This window comes from Rhinolophus sinicus, linkage group LG18 (assembly GCF_036562045.2).
Source record: "Rhinolophus sinicus isolate RSC01 linkage group LG18, ASM3656204v1, whole genome shotgun sequence".
Taxonomy (NCBI): Eukaryota; Metazoa; Chordata; class Mammalia; order Chiroptera; family Rhinolophidae; genus Rhinolophus; species Rhinolophus sinicus.
The window spans coordinates 13,426,209-13,441,784 of NC_133767.1; the positions used below are offsets into that span (position 1 = coordinate 13,426,209).

The 15,576-nt window shown below is 50.8% G+C and overlaps 2 protein-coding genes across 3 annotated transcripts in view; both read left to right on the forward strand.

Annotated features, from left to right (window-relative positions):
* Window positions 1-534: 534 nt before the first annotated feature.
* LOC141569452 (histone lysine acetyltransferase CREBBP-like) lies at window positions 535-3,336 on the forward strand. Of its 2 annotated transcripts, none has more exons than XM_074322715.1 (2): window positions 535-666; window positions 1,120-3,336. In XM_074322715.1, the coding sequence occupies exon 2, from the start codon at window positions 1,171-1,173 to the stop codon at window positions 1,687-1,689; it is 519 nt and encodes a 172-aa protein (XP_074178816.1). In that variant the 5' UTR covers window positions 535-666; window positions 1,120-1,170; the 3' UTR covers window positions 1,690-3,336. The 2 variants fall into 2 exon arrangements, with proteins under 2 accessions (XP_074178816.1, XP_074178817.1); XM_074322716.1 differs by having other exon boundaries at window positions 653-934.
* Window positions 3,337-4,511: 1,175 nt separating this feature from the next.
* LOC109436338 (heat shock protein 75 kDa, mitochondrial) overlaps window positions 4,512-15,576 on the forward strand; it is a 32,566-nt gene continuing 21,501 nt past the window's right edge. Inside the window, exon 1 of the mRNA XM_074322708.1 lies at window positions 4,512-4,664. Within this exon, the coding sequence (XP_074178809.1) occupies window positions 4,589-4,664 (76 nt within the window). The 5' untranslated portion in view covers window positions 4,512-4,588. The remainder of the gene's footprint in view (window positions 4,665-15,576) is intronic.

The window sequence follows — 15,576 nt, forward strand, 5'->3', positions numbered from 1 at the left end:
CCTCAGAATCATCTGAGGAGCTGCCTGGACCCCACTTGAGGCGAGGCCAGAGAATGTGCATTTTACCTGGCTCGGTCCTCTGTGAGAAAGGGAGTCGGTCTGAATCCCCAACTAGACTCTGAGCTCCAGCAGGGCAAGAGAAATGAAACGGATGGCCCAGTTTTGCTGGTGGGTGTTGGCTCCAGGATTCGCGTGTTGGTGTAGACAAGTCAAGCCTGAATCCTCCCTTTCACTCCTTTTAGCTCTTGGGCCTGCCTCGGTTGGAAGAGACTGACTTCCAACGGTCTGGACGGGCGGCGGGGGCTTATAAAGACCCCAGAGACATTGTTTCTGCCCGGGAGCCGCGCTTTCAAACCCCCCCTTGTGAGGGATGCACAAAACGAGGCCCAGCTTCCTGGGAGTGTCTGGGGCGGCTGCGCGCCCGGCCTGTCGCCCTTGACAACGCGGCAGAAGGTCACGGAGGTCCCGCCCGCCTGCACGACGATCCCACGCGTGCCACGGAGGCCCCGCCCACCCGCCGGCGCAGGTCCCGCCCACCCGCCGGCGCAGGCAGCGGACCAGACGGCCCGGCGCGCACTGTGACGTCACTGCCCCGCCTGAGAGAGGCCCCGCCCCGGGCGTGTGCGGAAGCGCTGATCGCTCGGGAGGAAGGAGACGGCGCAGGAGGTAGGGGCGCTGCTGTGTCTCTCTCATGGGGTGAACCAGGCTGCTGTGGGCCCCCCACCCCGTAGATGGTCACAGACTCCCATCCAGTCCTCACCCGGCCTGCCAGTGTCGGCGTCTGGGACAGTCCCCACAGGAGTGGCTCTGTGATCTCGGGGTGGGGCACAGAGCGGGGCCTCTGTCATGCCTCTGTCTTTATTTTCTGCTTTCTCCAGCCTCCTTTTGTCTTGTCCGCCTCTCATTCCCTACCGCTGGGAGTTTCAGACAGCAGGTGGAAAGGGCCGGAGGGGCCCTGGAAGAGGCTGGGGTCAGGGCGAGGAGGTGGATCCTGTCGTCTCTAGAGCCTTCTGGGCTTTGGGGTAGTTCCCAGAAGAGAAGCTTTCAGGGGGCGGCTGGGATGTCTGCTCACGCTGGGCCGAGTGCTGACGCGGGCCTGTGCCTTTTCCTTGTCCACAGGACTACGACCTTTGCATCAACTGCTACAACACAAAGAGCCACACACACAAGATGGTGAAGGAGGGGCTGGGCCTGGACGACGAGGGCGGCAGCCAGGGTGAGCCACAGTCCAAGAGCCCGCAGGAGTTGCGGCGCCTGAATATCCAGCGCTGCATCCAGTCCCTGTTGCACGCCTGCCAGTGCTACAACACCAAGTGCTCGCTGCCGTCCTGCCAGAAGATGAAGCGTGTTGTGCAGCACACCAAGGCCTGCAAGCGCAAGACCAACGGAAGCTGCCCGGTGTGCAAGCAGCTCATCGCCCTCTGCTGCTACCATGCCAAACACTGCCAAGAAAACAAATGCCCTGTGCCGTTCTGCCTCAACATCAAACACAAGCTCCGCCAGCAGCAGATCCAGCACCGCCTGCAGCAGGCGCAGCTCATGTGCCGACGGATGGCCAACGTGAACACCCGCAACGTGCCTCAGCAGAGTCTGCCTTCCCCTACCTCAGCACCGCCCGGGACCCCCACACAGCAGCTCAGCACGCCCCAGACACCACAGCTCACCGCCAACCCCAGCCCTCTCCTGTGAGCATGTCACTAGCTGGCTTTCCCACCGTGGCCCGGACTCAACCCCCCACCACGGTGTCCACTGTGAAGCCCACCAACCAGGTGCCGGCCCCGCCGCCCCCCACCCAGTCCCCACCCGCAGCGGTGGAGGCGGCCCCGCAGATCGAGGGTGAGGACCAGCAGCAGCAGCACCTGTACCAGGTGAATATCAACAATGGGATGCCCCCGGGCCGCACGGGCATGGTGACACTGGTGGGCCAGATGGCCCCTGTTGGCCTGAACGTGCCCCGGCCCAGCTAGGTCAGTGGGCCCGTCATGCCCAACCTGCCGCCTGGGCAGTGGCAGCAGGCACCCATCCCCCAGCAGCAGCTGATGCCAGGCCTGCCCAGGCCTGTGATGTCCACTCAGGCCCAGCCTGCCGTTGCCGGGCCGCGGATGCCCAGTGTGCAGCCACCATGGAGCATCTCACCCGGCGTCCTGCGGGACCTGCTGCAGACCCTGAAGTTGCCCAGCTCACCACAGCAGCAGCAGCAGCAGGTGCTCAAAATCCTCAAGTCAAACCCGCAGGTGATCACAGCTTTCATCAAACAGCGCACGGCCAAGTATGTGGCCAGTCATCCCAGCCTCCAGGCCCAGCCTGGCCTGCTGCCCCAGCCTGGCCTGCAGCCCCAGCCCGGCCTGCAGAACCTGAACGCTATGCAAGTCGGCGGGCCACGGCTTGGCGTGCCCCCACAGCAGCAGGCAATGGGAGACTGAACCCGCAGGCCAGGTCCTGAACATCATGAACCCAAGGCACATCCAGTCCCTGGTGCTCGCCTGCCAGTGCCGCAACGCCAACTGCCCGCTGCCTTCCTGCCAGAAGATGATGCACGTCGTGCAACACACCTAGGGCTCCAAGCTCAAGACCAAAGGAGGCTGCCCGGTGTGCAAGCATCTCATCGCCGTCTGCTGCTACCATGCCAAACACTGCCAAGAAAACAAATGCCCCGTGCCGTTCTGCCTCCGCGTCAAACACAAGCTCCGCCAGCAGCAGATCCTGCACCGCCTGCAGCAGGCGCAGTGTGCTCCCACAGCAGCCTAGCCATCTGTCCCCCCCAACCTTTCCCTAAGGAAAGAAGTTGTGGGAATGTGTTTTTCTGGGGTTGAGTTTATAATATCCTGAGTCTTTCCATCTGGTCGTCAAGAGACGGGTCTGCGGTCAAAGATTCCTCACGGGAGGGACAACTCAAGCCAGACGGGACCCCGTTGAGACCCCAATGAGCTGCTATAAGTAATAATAAAAAGGAGCCTTGCCCCTCCTTCTTGTTCTTGTGGGAAGCTGCTGCTGGCCTCTGCTACTCCCTCTCACCTTATTGTGAGAGAGGCCCATTAGAGCGATAAGATGTAGCTCTTACTGCTCAGCTTATGGGACACTTTCACCGAGAGAGACTCTCCCCCAGGGTGGTGCATACCGCACCTTAGTCATTTTGGGATGACATGCTTCGGCTGCTTTGCGACAGATAATTGGGTCTGGAAATCATTTTTTTAAAATGGTGTAAGAGTTTCACAGACCCTGCCTCTAATCATGTGATGCTCATTGTTTTTAATCAATAAATACTGTCAGTGACCCGATTCGGGGCTCCAGTCTCTTGAGGCTGCGAGTCCCTTGGTCCTCTGTGATTTAACTGTATATGAGTCTGTCTCTTTATTATAGTTTAACCCTCGCCTTCCCACGGCTTGTGTTGTGCAGGTCGCAACAGCGCAGCTCATGCGCTGACGGATGGCCATCATGGACACCTGCAACCTGTCTCAGCAGAGTCTGCCTTCCCCTAGTTCAGCACCACCCGGGACCCCCGCACAGCAGCCCAGCACGCCCCAGACACCACAGCCCACCGCCCAGCCCCAGCCCTCGCCTGTGAGCATGCCACCAGACGGCTTCCCCAGCGTGGCCCGGACTGAGCCCCCCACCACGGTGTCCACCGGGAAGCCCACCAACCAGGTGCCGGCCCCGCCGCCCCCCCTTCACCCGCCCAGCTCCCACCCGCAGGAGTGGAGGCGGCCCCGCAGATCGAGGGTTAGGCCCAGGAGCAGCAGCACCTGTACCGGGTGAACATCAACAATGGCATGCTCTGGGGCCGCACGCGCATGGTGACCCCGGTGAGCCAGATGGCCCCCGTTGGCCTGAACGTGCCCCGGCCCAGCCAGGTCAGTGGGCCCGTCATGCCCAACCTGCTGCCCGGGCAGTGGCAACAGGCGCCCATCCCCCAGCAGCAGCCGATGCCGGGCATGCCCAGACCGGTGATGTCCACGCAGGCCCAGCCTGCCGTGGCCGGGCCGCGGATGCCCAGTGTGCAGCCGCCGCGGAGCATCTCGCCCGGCGCCCTGCAGGACCTGCTGCGGACCCTGAAGTCGCCCAGGTCCCCGAAGCAGCAGCAGCAGCAGGTGCTCAACATCCTCAAGTCAAACCCGCAGGTGATGGCAGCTTTCATCTAACAGCGCATGGCCAAGTATGTGGCCAGTCAGCCCGGCCTGCAGCCCCAGCCCGGCCTCCAGGCCCAGCCCGGCCTCCATGGCCTCCCTTTCACTCCTTTTAGCTCTTGGGCCTGCCTCAGTTGGAAGAGACTGACTTCCAACCGTCTGGACGGGCGGCCGGGGGCTTATAAAGACCCCAGAGATATCGTTTCTACCCGGGAGCCGCGCTTTCAAACCCCCCCTTGTGAGGGATGCACAAAACGAGGCCCAGCTGCCTGGGAGTGTCTGGGCGGCTGCGCGCCCGGCCTGTCGCCCTTGACAACGAGGCAGAAGGTCACGGAAGCCCCGCCCACCCGCCGGCGCAGGCAGCGGACCGCACGGCCCGGCGCGCGCCGTGACGTCACTGCCCCGCGCCCGAGAGGCCCCGCCCCCGGCATGCGCGGTAGCGCTGGACGCTCGGGAGGAAGGATATGGCGCGCGAGGTGCGGGCGCTCGTGCTGTGGGGACGTCGCCTGCGGGCGCCCGCGCTAGCTGTCGCCTCGGGAGGTGAGGGAGGCCTGACCGGCGGGCCGGGGCGGGTATGCGCGGCCCCCGAGACTGAGCCCGTTTCGTCTTCTGTGTAGACGCGGGAAAGGCACCCTTCGCGCGGCGTGGGAGACTGAGATTTCCGTGCCAAACGCGCGGCGAACGCCGAGCGCTCGGTGCGTCGTGGTCCCACCTGCCTTAGCTCCGCGCTGCCCGGGTGTTCCCAGGAGGCAACGCGGCGGAACCCCGGCGTGTGTGACCACGACAGGGGCTTCTCCTGGGGCTGGGGTGAGGCGGAGGGGTCGCGGGCTCCGCTGCTGGAGCCAAAGGCAGTTTCGCGGAGTGAAAGCCGAGGGTGCGTGTGCGCTCGCAACGGACTTCAGGGTGAACACTTAAGTCCCTAGTTGCGCTTTTCTTTCTCCTCGCCACCAAGTTGTTTTTATACACGTGTGATGCATTAGCCACTTGTTCACTCGACGCAAACCTGAGTGTCCACTCCGCCCGACATGACACGCAGCAACGAATCAAACCGAGAACCGGCGCCCTGGGCACCCGTGCAGCCGGTGGGCTCTTGTGTGGTTAACCGTCATGTCCCCTGGGCCTGGGGTTGGTAGGTGCTGAAATGTTGAAAAAAAGAGTGACAGTAGCCTGCGTTCTCACTGTCCGCTCGGAAGTATCCACGGGTGAATGCGTTGGCTTTTCTTCCAGGCTCAGCACAGTTAACACATATAAATAGACGTATCTGACTCTCTTTGGGTATAAAGGCCTAAACCATATATGCATTGTGCTATAGAATTTTTTAAAAATTCCCAGCCTGGCCTACACATCTTTTCGTCAGTATGCACCGGTCTACGGCTTTCCAGTGGCTGCATAGTATCCTATACTATGGACATACCAGCATTTATTTACTTAACGTTGTCCTGTTAATGGACATAATAAAGATAATTTCCGGGTTTTTTTCCTGGTTATTACAAGGCTGTGTAGAAAGGGAGACTATTTAAATCTTTGTGCACATGTATATTTCTTTAGAATTAGAGAATTCGAGTTTTAGAATTGGTGGTTCAGAGCGTGTGCATATTAGAAATATTAGGCTGATGTTGCCAAATGACTGTCCAAAAAGGTTTTCTCATCATGTTCCCATTAGCAGTGAATGAGACTCGACCTATTTATCAGGGTATCTTCTTCAACACTGGCTGTTACCTCTTTCCAAAACCATGGTTTATACACTGTTTCTTGTTTATTTACATTTGCATGGATACTATTAAGAATGTTTTCATTTGTTTAATGGCCATTTGTATATCTTCTGTGAATTAACTTTTAATAGCTTTCACTCTTTTTTCTGTTACCTGCGTTTTAAATTTTGGTGTAGTCTTTTTTAACCATGATTTTTAAAAATATCATGGACTAATGTAATGGATAAGAGTGTTACCGGCATAGGGGCCCTTCGCACTCTAAGGGTAGAAATCAAGAGAGTGGCAACAGGGTTTTGTGGAGAGAAAGGTTTATTAAAATGAAAGCCTGATGCACGAAGGGAGCGCGCTCTGAAAGAGAATGGATGTGGCTCCGGGAGGTTGACAGGTACCAAGGTTTTAGACGCTCTTGAGGGCCACTCCTTTCTCTTCTCATTTCCCTCCCCAAAGTATGTAGAAGCGGGTCGTGCACTGCCTGCGCAGTGTACCCACGTGCTACTTCCTGTGTTGCACGTCTCATTAGCACACTCGGTCTCCGCCTAGGAGAGTGTTTTTTTTTACTATGACAATGAGAAAGTTAACTATAGGACAGCTCCTTTAACTAATGCACATGCGCGACTTTAGAAACTTCCTGAGCCCAGCAATTAAGGTTCTGTCCCCTCTTTGTTGCTTATTGGCTGGCGGATGTGTCAAGTTACAGTTCCATGACTACTCTATATGACCACAGACTGCAAGACAACTAAGTTGTGACACTGTTGCTTGTATCTTTTGATGAAAGGGCTCAAGCATTGTTTTATCAGAGTATATCCTTGTATGTGTTTTGCAGAAAAAGTGTCTAGAAAGATTTTTATTTTGCCCTTGTACTTGGATAGTGGTTTGGCTGGGTGTTGCATTCCAGGACAAAATAATTTTCCTTCAAAGAGTAATGATATTGCTCTGTTGTCTTCTAGCACCCTTATTACAGATGAGCAATTATTATCCATTTGATTCTTGTTTCTTTAGTAGCTGACTTGATTTTTTCTTTCCCTTTCTCTGGAGGTTTAGTTTTTTTCCTCTTATTCATGTTTTAAAATGTTCTGATTGTGCTTTTGTAATTCATTCTTTGTATCACGTAGTGTTCCTTCCGTTGTGAACATATGTCAGTTTTCAGGCCAGCCAAATTTTGTTGTCTGTTTTTTTCATCTCTTTTCCTTAATAATCTGTGTCCTCTGCTGCAACTTCTGTTGCAGTGGTTCAAGCATTCTTTTGCTGGAATCTAAGATACAGAACCTGTTCTTGGAAGCCTTCTGTATTGCACATGCCCTTGACATTGTCAACTATGTGGCTAAGTGTGAAGGCACAGTGGTTAGGATGGATCGAGTGATGGGTGAATTTAGCCAAGAAAATATACAATGGGGGCAAAAGAATATGGTTATAAGAGAATTCAGCTCTAAAGAAAATTCAAGCATTGCAAATTTGTTTATTTCCCAAAATGAACCCCCCTGAGCCCTGGCTGGCCGAAACCTCACATTCAGTACTTTTAGTTATTTATTGGTTTATTTTGCTTCTTCCCTCTGCTCTCATTTTGGGGTACTGTTTAATTTCTCTGTGCTGCAGCCTTCACAAGAATTCAGGCAAGTTTCTGATATTCCCAGGCTTTTTTTGGGAGGAGGAGAGGAGTAGCACTTGCTGGTGAGATTTCAATCTTATCTGTGAAACAGCTATTTATACTGCTGATAGGATATGATGATACAGGCTTCAGTCCTTAACTGCTTAGACTTTGAGTGGCATTGTCATCTGTATAAACCATGGTGCTGGGGCTTAGGGTACCAGGTGGGCCTTTAGCATGAGGGCATGAGATGCTTGGATGTGGGGGAGGGGGCTGAGTTATCTGAGCCATCTGCCGCAGATCAAACCACCCACAGGTAATACAATAACAAAGGCCTTATTAGTTACCGGCTGAGTGGTTGGCCAGAACTAAGACAAAAGAAAAATCTCCAAGTGTTTTTCTACCGCTGGGCAAGAAGAGAGGAATGAAGTTTGAAGGAAGAGGGGGGAAAGACAGGTTGATGAGAAAACAGTGTAGGAAAATAAACATTTTTCTCCCCGCCCCTGTCAAACACCAGGTTGTAAACAGGGCAAAGGTGAATTTGTTTTGGTTTAATAAGCGAGGGAGGAAATTAATTTTAATACTGTAGCTTTAAATTAATGTGCTTTAATATTTGATAATAGTATTTTCTCAGGGTTTGCAAAAAATTCTTGGTTATTTATGCACACTTGTTTTTCCATATGAATTTTAGAATTAGCTTGCATAGGTCAAAAAAAAAATCCCGTTTGAGATTTCGTTGGGATCATGTAAAAAAAATACAGACTAAATTAGAGAATTGACAGCTTTAAATATTTACTCTTCCTATTCAAGGACGTTTACCCAAACTTTTTATATCCCTTTGTAAACGTGTTTTATGTCCACAGTACATTTTTTTAGTGTGTTTTGTAATTGGCCAATTTTTATAAATAAGTTATTTTGTAAATAGGTTATTGATATACATAGCATGAAATTCAGAAGCCACAAAGGTATGTGCTGTGAGAAGCACCTCTCGCTCACTGCTACCCCCAGACACCAGTTCTCTTTCTGGTGGTAGCGCCCTTTGCCAGTTTCTGGGGTGTTCTCACGGAGATATGCTTGGCTTATGAGAATAATTTACGTGTATGTGTACACACACATTCGCCTTACCTGTCTATGTGTGAGAGCATTCCGTTATATATATGTAATTTATTTACTAATCCTCTACTGGTGACCCCCAGCCAGCTCATTAACCCCTGACCCCAGAGACTAGATCCTCATCTGGTCTGTTTGGGCCTTCATGTGACCCCAACATTGACAGTCGGTGGCAGAGCCTAGCCCTTTTGTGACATCCACTTTGTTTTTAGAGTTTAATTATTGTTTTGAGTAATTAAGTATTTGACTAAAAAGGTATCCAGTGAGAAGTCTTGCTCTCAGCGCAGTACCCCTCTCCTCCACTCCCACCCTTACAGGTTGTCACGATTATTAGTTGCTTGTATGTCCTGTCAGTGTTTACATGAAGACAGTGAGTATAGAGACCAGTGTACGTCTTCCACAAGGACATACGTTTTTCTGTATTCTGTTCTTCCTTTACTAGATCTTGGAGAGCTTGCTTTATTAGCACAGAGAGTTCCTTCGTTTTTTTATTTTGTTTTTTGTTTTAGTAGCCACATACTAATAGTAATTGCTGGTTGGGAGGCAAGCAATTGTCCTTTGTAGAGGGACATTTAGGTGTTTCCAGGCATTTGTTGTTACATACAGTGTTATGATGTTACGGTGTATGGCCTTTCATGTCTTTCTGTACAGGTTCAGGTGTATCTGTAGCATAAAGTCCCCAAATGGAATTGCCAGATTAGAGGGTTATATGCATTTTGCAATCTTGACCGATTTGGCCCAGTCGGCTTCCACTGGGCTCAGGCTGTTTCCTGCTGCCGTGAATAGTTTCCAGAAGTACTGTCGGAAAATTGCTCCTGGAAGAAATTCTGTGCAGTTCTGTTGGCATCTCTCACTTCATCTGAGCTGGTGAAGATGAACTGGTGTGAACAGGAGCACAGTGCCAAAGAGGGGGCCTAAGCTAGGGGGGGGTGTGGGTTATTGATTGAGTTGGGCTGGGCCTGCCAGGCCCTGCCCTCTTGAAGCAGCTGCTTCATACCTCCAGGCCTGGCTCCAGCTTGGATTTACATACCCCTCCAGGTGGCCTGTGAGGAGATCCAGCCCCCCCAATCACCCCCCCACCCCCCCCCCAGGCAGCACCACCAGAAGCTCCTCTGCTTACTCAGGCGAAGTTCTGAGAGGCTGTGTGTGCATCTCTCTTTGCAAGTTTAAAGTGACTGGGGCTGAAGCTTGTGGCCAGGCTCCTGCTCGTGCCCCCAAGCTTTCTTTTCTTCTTCCTCTTTTCTGTCTAAAAAGGAATGCGTACAAGAAATACAAGAAATGCCACAAGCTGGATTATAGCAGAAGCTTTAAATGAGCAGCACAGAAAAGAAGTGCTCTGAATTCATAGTAGGGAGAGATTATTGTTAACTCGGGACAGGATGTGGATGGAAGATAGGGCCCCACGCGGGGTCCTGAAGCAGCTCAGGTGAAAGATGGGATGTGGTTGCAGGTAGAGGAAAGAGCATGAGCTCTGGTGTGTGTGTGTGTGTGTGTGTGTGTGTGTGTGTTGTGAAATTTGAATTACTGGTGCTTCCCATTTTGTGTGACCCCAAACCACCAAATAGATTAACACTGAGACATTGTAGCCTGACACTGAGGTTTGTGGTTTCCCCATAGGATGTAGAGGAAACATGAAGACAGATACTGTGCAGAGAGTGTGTTTGTATCTGGTTCAGGCAGATTTATTGCATTATTGGTTTATTCTTAAAGTCATTGTGGAAAGTTCAGTTAACCTGAAATCGCATCTGTTCTTAATTAGGTGCTCTTGACTAATGTAATCTTGCAATTATGTTGGAAAGTCTTGGAGTTCTGATTGGAAATATAGATTGCTTATTTTTTCCCTTTTCCAAACCATGAGGACTTACAATAGTCCCATTATAAACAATACTGAGTACTAAGTGGGGATAAAACAAAAGGAATAGGAAAAATAAAACATGGGAAACTGGTTTAATCTAGGAGTGAGGAAAGGCTTTATAGGCAAGACTAAGTTTCTTAATATATAAAGAGCTCTTACAAATCAATAAGAAAAAGATGGACAATGTAAGTAGAATGATGATCAGAGGATATCAACAGCCCATTGACAAAAAGGAATATTTTAAAAATATGGATAGATGCTGAATCTTGCTCATAATAAGAGAAATGTAAATGAAAACTATGGTGAAATTTTTACCTGACTGACAGACTAAGATTCAAAAGTCTCCTAACAACACTGTGTTGGCAGGAGTGTGGGGTGGTGCCCACATTCACGTGCTGCCGGGGGGATGGGAACTGGTCCAGTCCTCTGCAGGGCAACTGGGCAGCGTCCACCACAGTTTAAACTGGACGTAACCTTGGACCTGCTGATTCCACTTTTAGATGTTTGCCAAGATGTAGATTGTGCATAAATGAAATGGCACATGTACAAGAATATCCTTAAAGCACTGTTTTTTCATTTTGAAACATTTTATTTTGAAATAACTTCATACTCTACAGAGAATGTGACAAAAATAGTACTCTGGGTTCCCCTCCCCTTCACCAAGTTTCCCCTGACGATATCTTACATAACCGTGGTACAGCTATTGACAACTGAAATAACACCGATACAACACTATTAAGGAATCTGCTGATCTGATTCGCATTTCGCCAGTATTCCTGCCGAGGTCCTTTTTCTGGTCCAGGGTCCTCCACTGCGCAGTTGTGTCTCCTCCAGTCTGTGAGGTTCCTCAGTCTGTTTCTCTGGGATCCTGATGCCTTTGAATAGTACTGGCCAGATTTTTTGTTTCCTTTTTGTTGTGGCCGGTTAATTTTATAGGAGGTCCCTCAATTTGGGTTTGTCTGATGTTTCCTTATGATTAGATGGAGATACAGTTTTGGCAACACGACCGAAGGGAGGCCGTGCCCTCTCGCCACACCGGACCACACCGGACGTTGCAGGGTATTGACTTAGTTACGGGGTATCTGCCTCTTTCTCTATAGTAAACTTCTGTTTTTTGCTTTAAAGTCAGTAAGTGTCTTGTGGGGGATGCTTTGAGATTATGCAAATATTCTGCTTCTGGTGGACGTTTAAACATCCGTCAACAATTTATACCTGTTACAACTGTTACGGTGATTGTCTATTTCCGTCATTCCTTATCAGTTATTAATTGCAATTCTGTAAGAAAGAGGTCCTTTCTCCCTCCATTTATTATTTATTTAACTATGGACTTGTAAATGTCTGTTTTATTAGTCGGTTTACAGTCCATTACCTTAGTATTTTGTTGCTCAGCTTGTCCTAGATTTTGCCGTCGGGAGCACCTTCCGTGTGCAGCCTGTGTCCTCTTGGCGTGCCCCTTCGTTCCTGAGTCCTTCATCACTTTCTGACACCACAAGTGTGTGTTCTCCAGCGGCCCTGGTTCCTTTCATTGGAGAATGATGTTTACGGACCAAATGGTGCCAGGGAAGGTGACCACCCACCCCGGTTTGCTCAGGACGAAAGTGCTTCTGGGGACCTGGGACTTTTGAGTATGCAGTTTCGAAACTGTCGTTCTCTTTGGTGCCAGGTGTGCTCAGGGCTACCAGGGTGTCGCCGCCTCTGGGCCTGTGAGTGGGCAGGCCTAGGACATACATGTATGTGCACTCACACACATACATGGACCGCGACATCTCGGACGTGTACGTTCGATTTGTGTGTATTTGAAGAATCATGAGTTCACACTGATGCCTCCAGTTGCCTCCAGTTACACGGTTCCTCTCGGCCTCCCTTCTCCTTATTTGTAACTTTTCTCCTGAGCCAGGATTCACAGGCACTTGCTCTTAGTATGTCCTAGAGCCGTTTCAGGATTGCTGACAATTCCACTGCAGAAATTGTATGCATTCCCTTTGGAGGTTCGCGTCACAATATACAGTCAGAATAGTATGTTCTGAAGTTCCTTAGGCTGATTCTTCTTCCAGGGTGGTTAGGTGGTTCGTGATGCAGCTTCGCACGGTTGTTACTGTTTGTGTTTCATTTGATGTTCCACACACACCCTGGTTGCTCTTAATTATTTAGTTTTTAGGTATGTGAATCATTACCATGGTTATGAGAGTCAGAGATCTGCAAAAAGGTATCCTCAGAAATGTCACATTCCCCTCAGCTCTGCTTCCCAGTTCCCCGTCCCTTATTCTTTCCATCCTGTCCCCACACACCCGTATGGGTTAAATTGTGTCCCCCCCCAAAAAAAAGATCTTCAAGTCATAATCCCCAGACCTGCGAGTGTGACCTTATTTGGAAACAGGGCCTTTGCAGATAATCAAGTTGAGATGAGGTCTTTAGGGTGGACGCTAATCCAGTGTGACTGTCCTTATAAAAAGGGGGAATTGGGACACAGAGATAGACACAAATAGTGAGAAGATGAGGTGACGACACAGGGAGAAGAGGGCCACCCACAAGCCGAGGAGCCACCTGAGGCTTCAGAAGCAGCGAGAGAGGCTCACAGATTCTGGCTCGCAGCCTCGGAAGGAACCAGCCCTGCCAACACTTTGCTTTTGGACTTCTCGTTTCTGTTGTTTAAGCTGCCCGGTCTGTGGTGCTTTGCTAAGCAGCCGCGGGAAACTGACACACTCCTTGCAAGCAACCAGTTTCTAATGTTTGAATTGTGTGCCCCAAAAAGAGCCGTTCAGGTCCTAACTCCTAGAATCTGTGAATGTGACCTCATTTGGAATAGAGTCTTTGCAGGTGTGGTCAGTTAAGATGAAGTCATATTGTGTTCACGTGAGCCCCAAATCCATGGTAACTGGTGTCCTTATAAGAAGAGGGAAATTTAGATACAGAGGATATATGCACAGGAAAGAGAAGACTGTGATGACAGAGGCGGAGATGGGACCGAGCCAAGGACGTCAAGGATGGCCGGCAACACCAGGAGCTGCGGGGGAGGCATGGCCAGACTCTGCCTCAGAGCCAGGAGGATCAGCCCTTCCACACCGTGATCTCGGCCTCTGGCCCCACCACTGAGAGAGAATAAAGCTGTTATTTCTTCCACCCGGTTTGTGGGACTTGGTTACAGCAGCCCCAGGAAACGAAGACGATCTCATTCGTTTCTGGCTTATGCTTCCTGTTTCTTTTGCAGAAACATAGATATTTTCCTGGATTCCTGCCTGTCTCACATGAAGGACAGCAAACAGTAGATAACTCTCTAGCACTTTGGAGCATTATTTTTAACAGCCCAAGCCTGGGCGCAGTTCAAACATCCATCGATTGAGCACTAGTTGAATACTTTTCTATTATAGTGGAATGTTCAGTGTTTGTTAAAAAAAAGCAGCAGCTCTGTATGTACTGATTTAGAATGACCTCTATGATGCGTTCCTGATTAAAATATTTATATGTGCAAGACTGGGAATAGGAAAAGTATACCGGCCATAAATCAAGCACATACCCCGCTGTCATCTGGGGGTTTAGAACAGGTAGTTTAGGGGGGTCTCAAAATACTGAGCCGTTAGCCTCTGAATTTTTTTTTAATTTATTGGGGTGACAATTGTTAGTAAGATTACATAGATTTCAGGTGTACAATTCTGTAATACGTCATCTATAAATCCCATTGTGTGTTCACCACCCAGAGTCAGTTCTTCCATCACCATATATTTAGCCTCTGAATTTTTGTTTTCACATGATTTCTGGTTTCCTTCGGGGTAGAGATGGGTTTTTTTAGCTGAGAGGGGCAATGGAGGAATGCACCCTGTTCTTTTCTGAGGGACCAAACGACAGATGGCAAGGAAAGGACTGTTAGCCGAACACGGTGGGACAGGAAGTGAGGTAAAGGACCAGTTCAGTAAATTCTGCTGCTTTTATGCAAATGGAGTGGACCAGGGGCAGTTTACTCCGAACAAAATTCACCAACGAGGAAACTCAGCATGTCTTCTTGAGGGTGTAATGTGTTGTCTAATGTTTCGGGGGGGTGTGAACAGGAATTTAGGAAGTGCTCCCTATGTGACAAGACCCAGCTTGACGGTGTAGGGAGAGAGGGGTGAGGGCACCCCAGTGTTGGTGACCATACAAGGGCCATGAGGGGTGTTGGGCTGGGGCTTCCAGAAGGGGTAGGTTTCCGGTGGTTTGGGGGGTGGTTTGGTGGAGGGTCTGGAGTACCCGCCGAAGCGTTTAGAGCTGCCGAGGCTGCGTTCAGGAATAAGTTCTCCAAAATTGGGGAAATAAAATGAGTTGGTGTCAGAAGAATATGTAGGATTTGAGGGATGGACCAGAGAGAATAGAACTTCCGGAGACTAAGCTCGAAGGCGTCAGGGAGAGGGGACTAGACGGGAGGACCGCGGGGCTGGAGGTGGGGCAGGGACCGGGGAAGTGTTCGTGCGTGTCGCTGCTGGAGGAAGACCCCAGAAGCCGCACCTCTGTCCATTCGTGTGGCAGCCGGGGGCACGTGCTAGGAGGAGGAGGAGACGAGAGAATGTGTGAGGTGCTTGCAGCATCTGTGGAGGCTGCTCACGTGGAGATGGCAGCACCGGCCAGTCTGTGACGGCCACGGCTGCTCTTCTCTCTCCTGCAGGACTCCATCCTCCTCCTCCTGGTGGCCCAGACCCTTACCCTCCTGTCAGTTCGCCTGGAGGCGCAGTGTTCTTTGTAGAACTCGCATCTAGATCTCATTCTGAGGTGAACCTGGGTCTGACTTCCCTCAAACTTCTCTCCTTTATCCCGCTCACTGCTTTCGTCCCTGATCGCTAACGTGCTTTAACGCCCAGGGACCCCCACCTTTGGCGGAGGGCCTGCGTGTGTCTCCAGATGTGTCTGAGCGCTGTCCCCGGTGGGAAGGCCACGTGGGAGCTCGCATATGGTCTCCTTGTGCCAGGGGGCCAGCTGGGAGCACAGGGGCGTCAGCACCCCTGGCCTGGTGCTGTTCGCCCAACCCTCTAAATACCGGAAGAAACACCCTGGTTTTGTTTCTTGGTTTTCAGCTGTATGGATAAAGTGAACACTGCAGTTAGGCAGAGAATTAAGTCTTTAGACTGTTTGGACATTGAGTGTTTTCTGAGTTGGGATAGATGTTTTTAAGGTATTCTGCCTAGAGATAAAGGCTAACATCATGTTATTTATAAATACAGGATA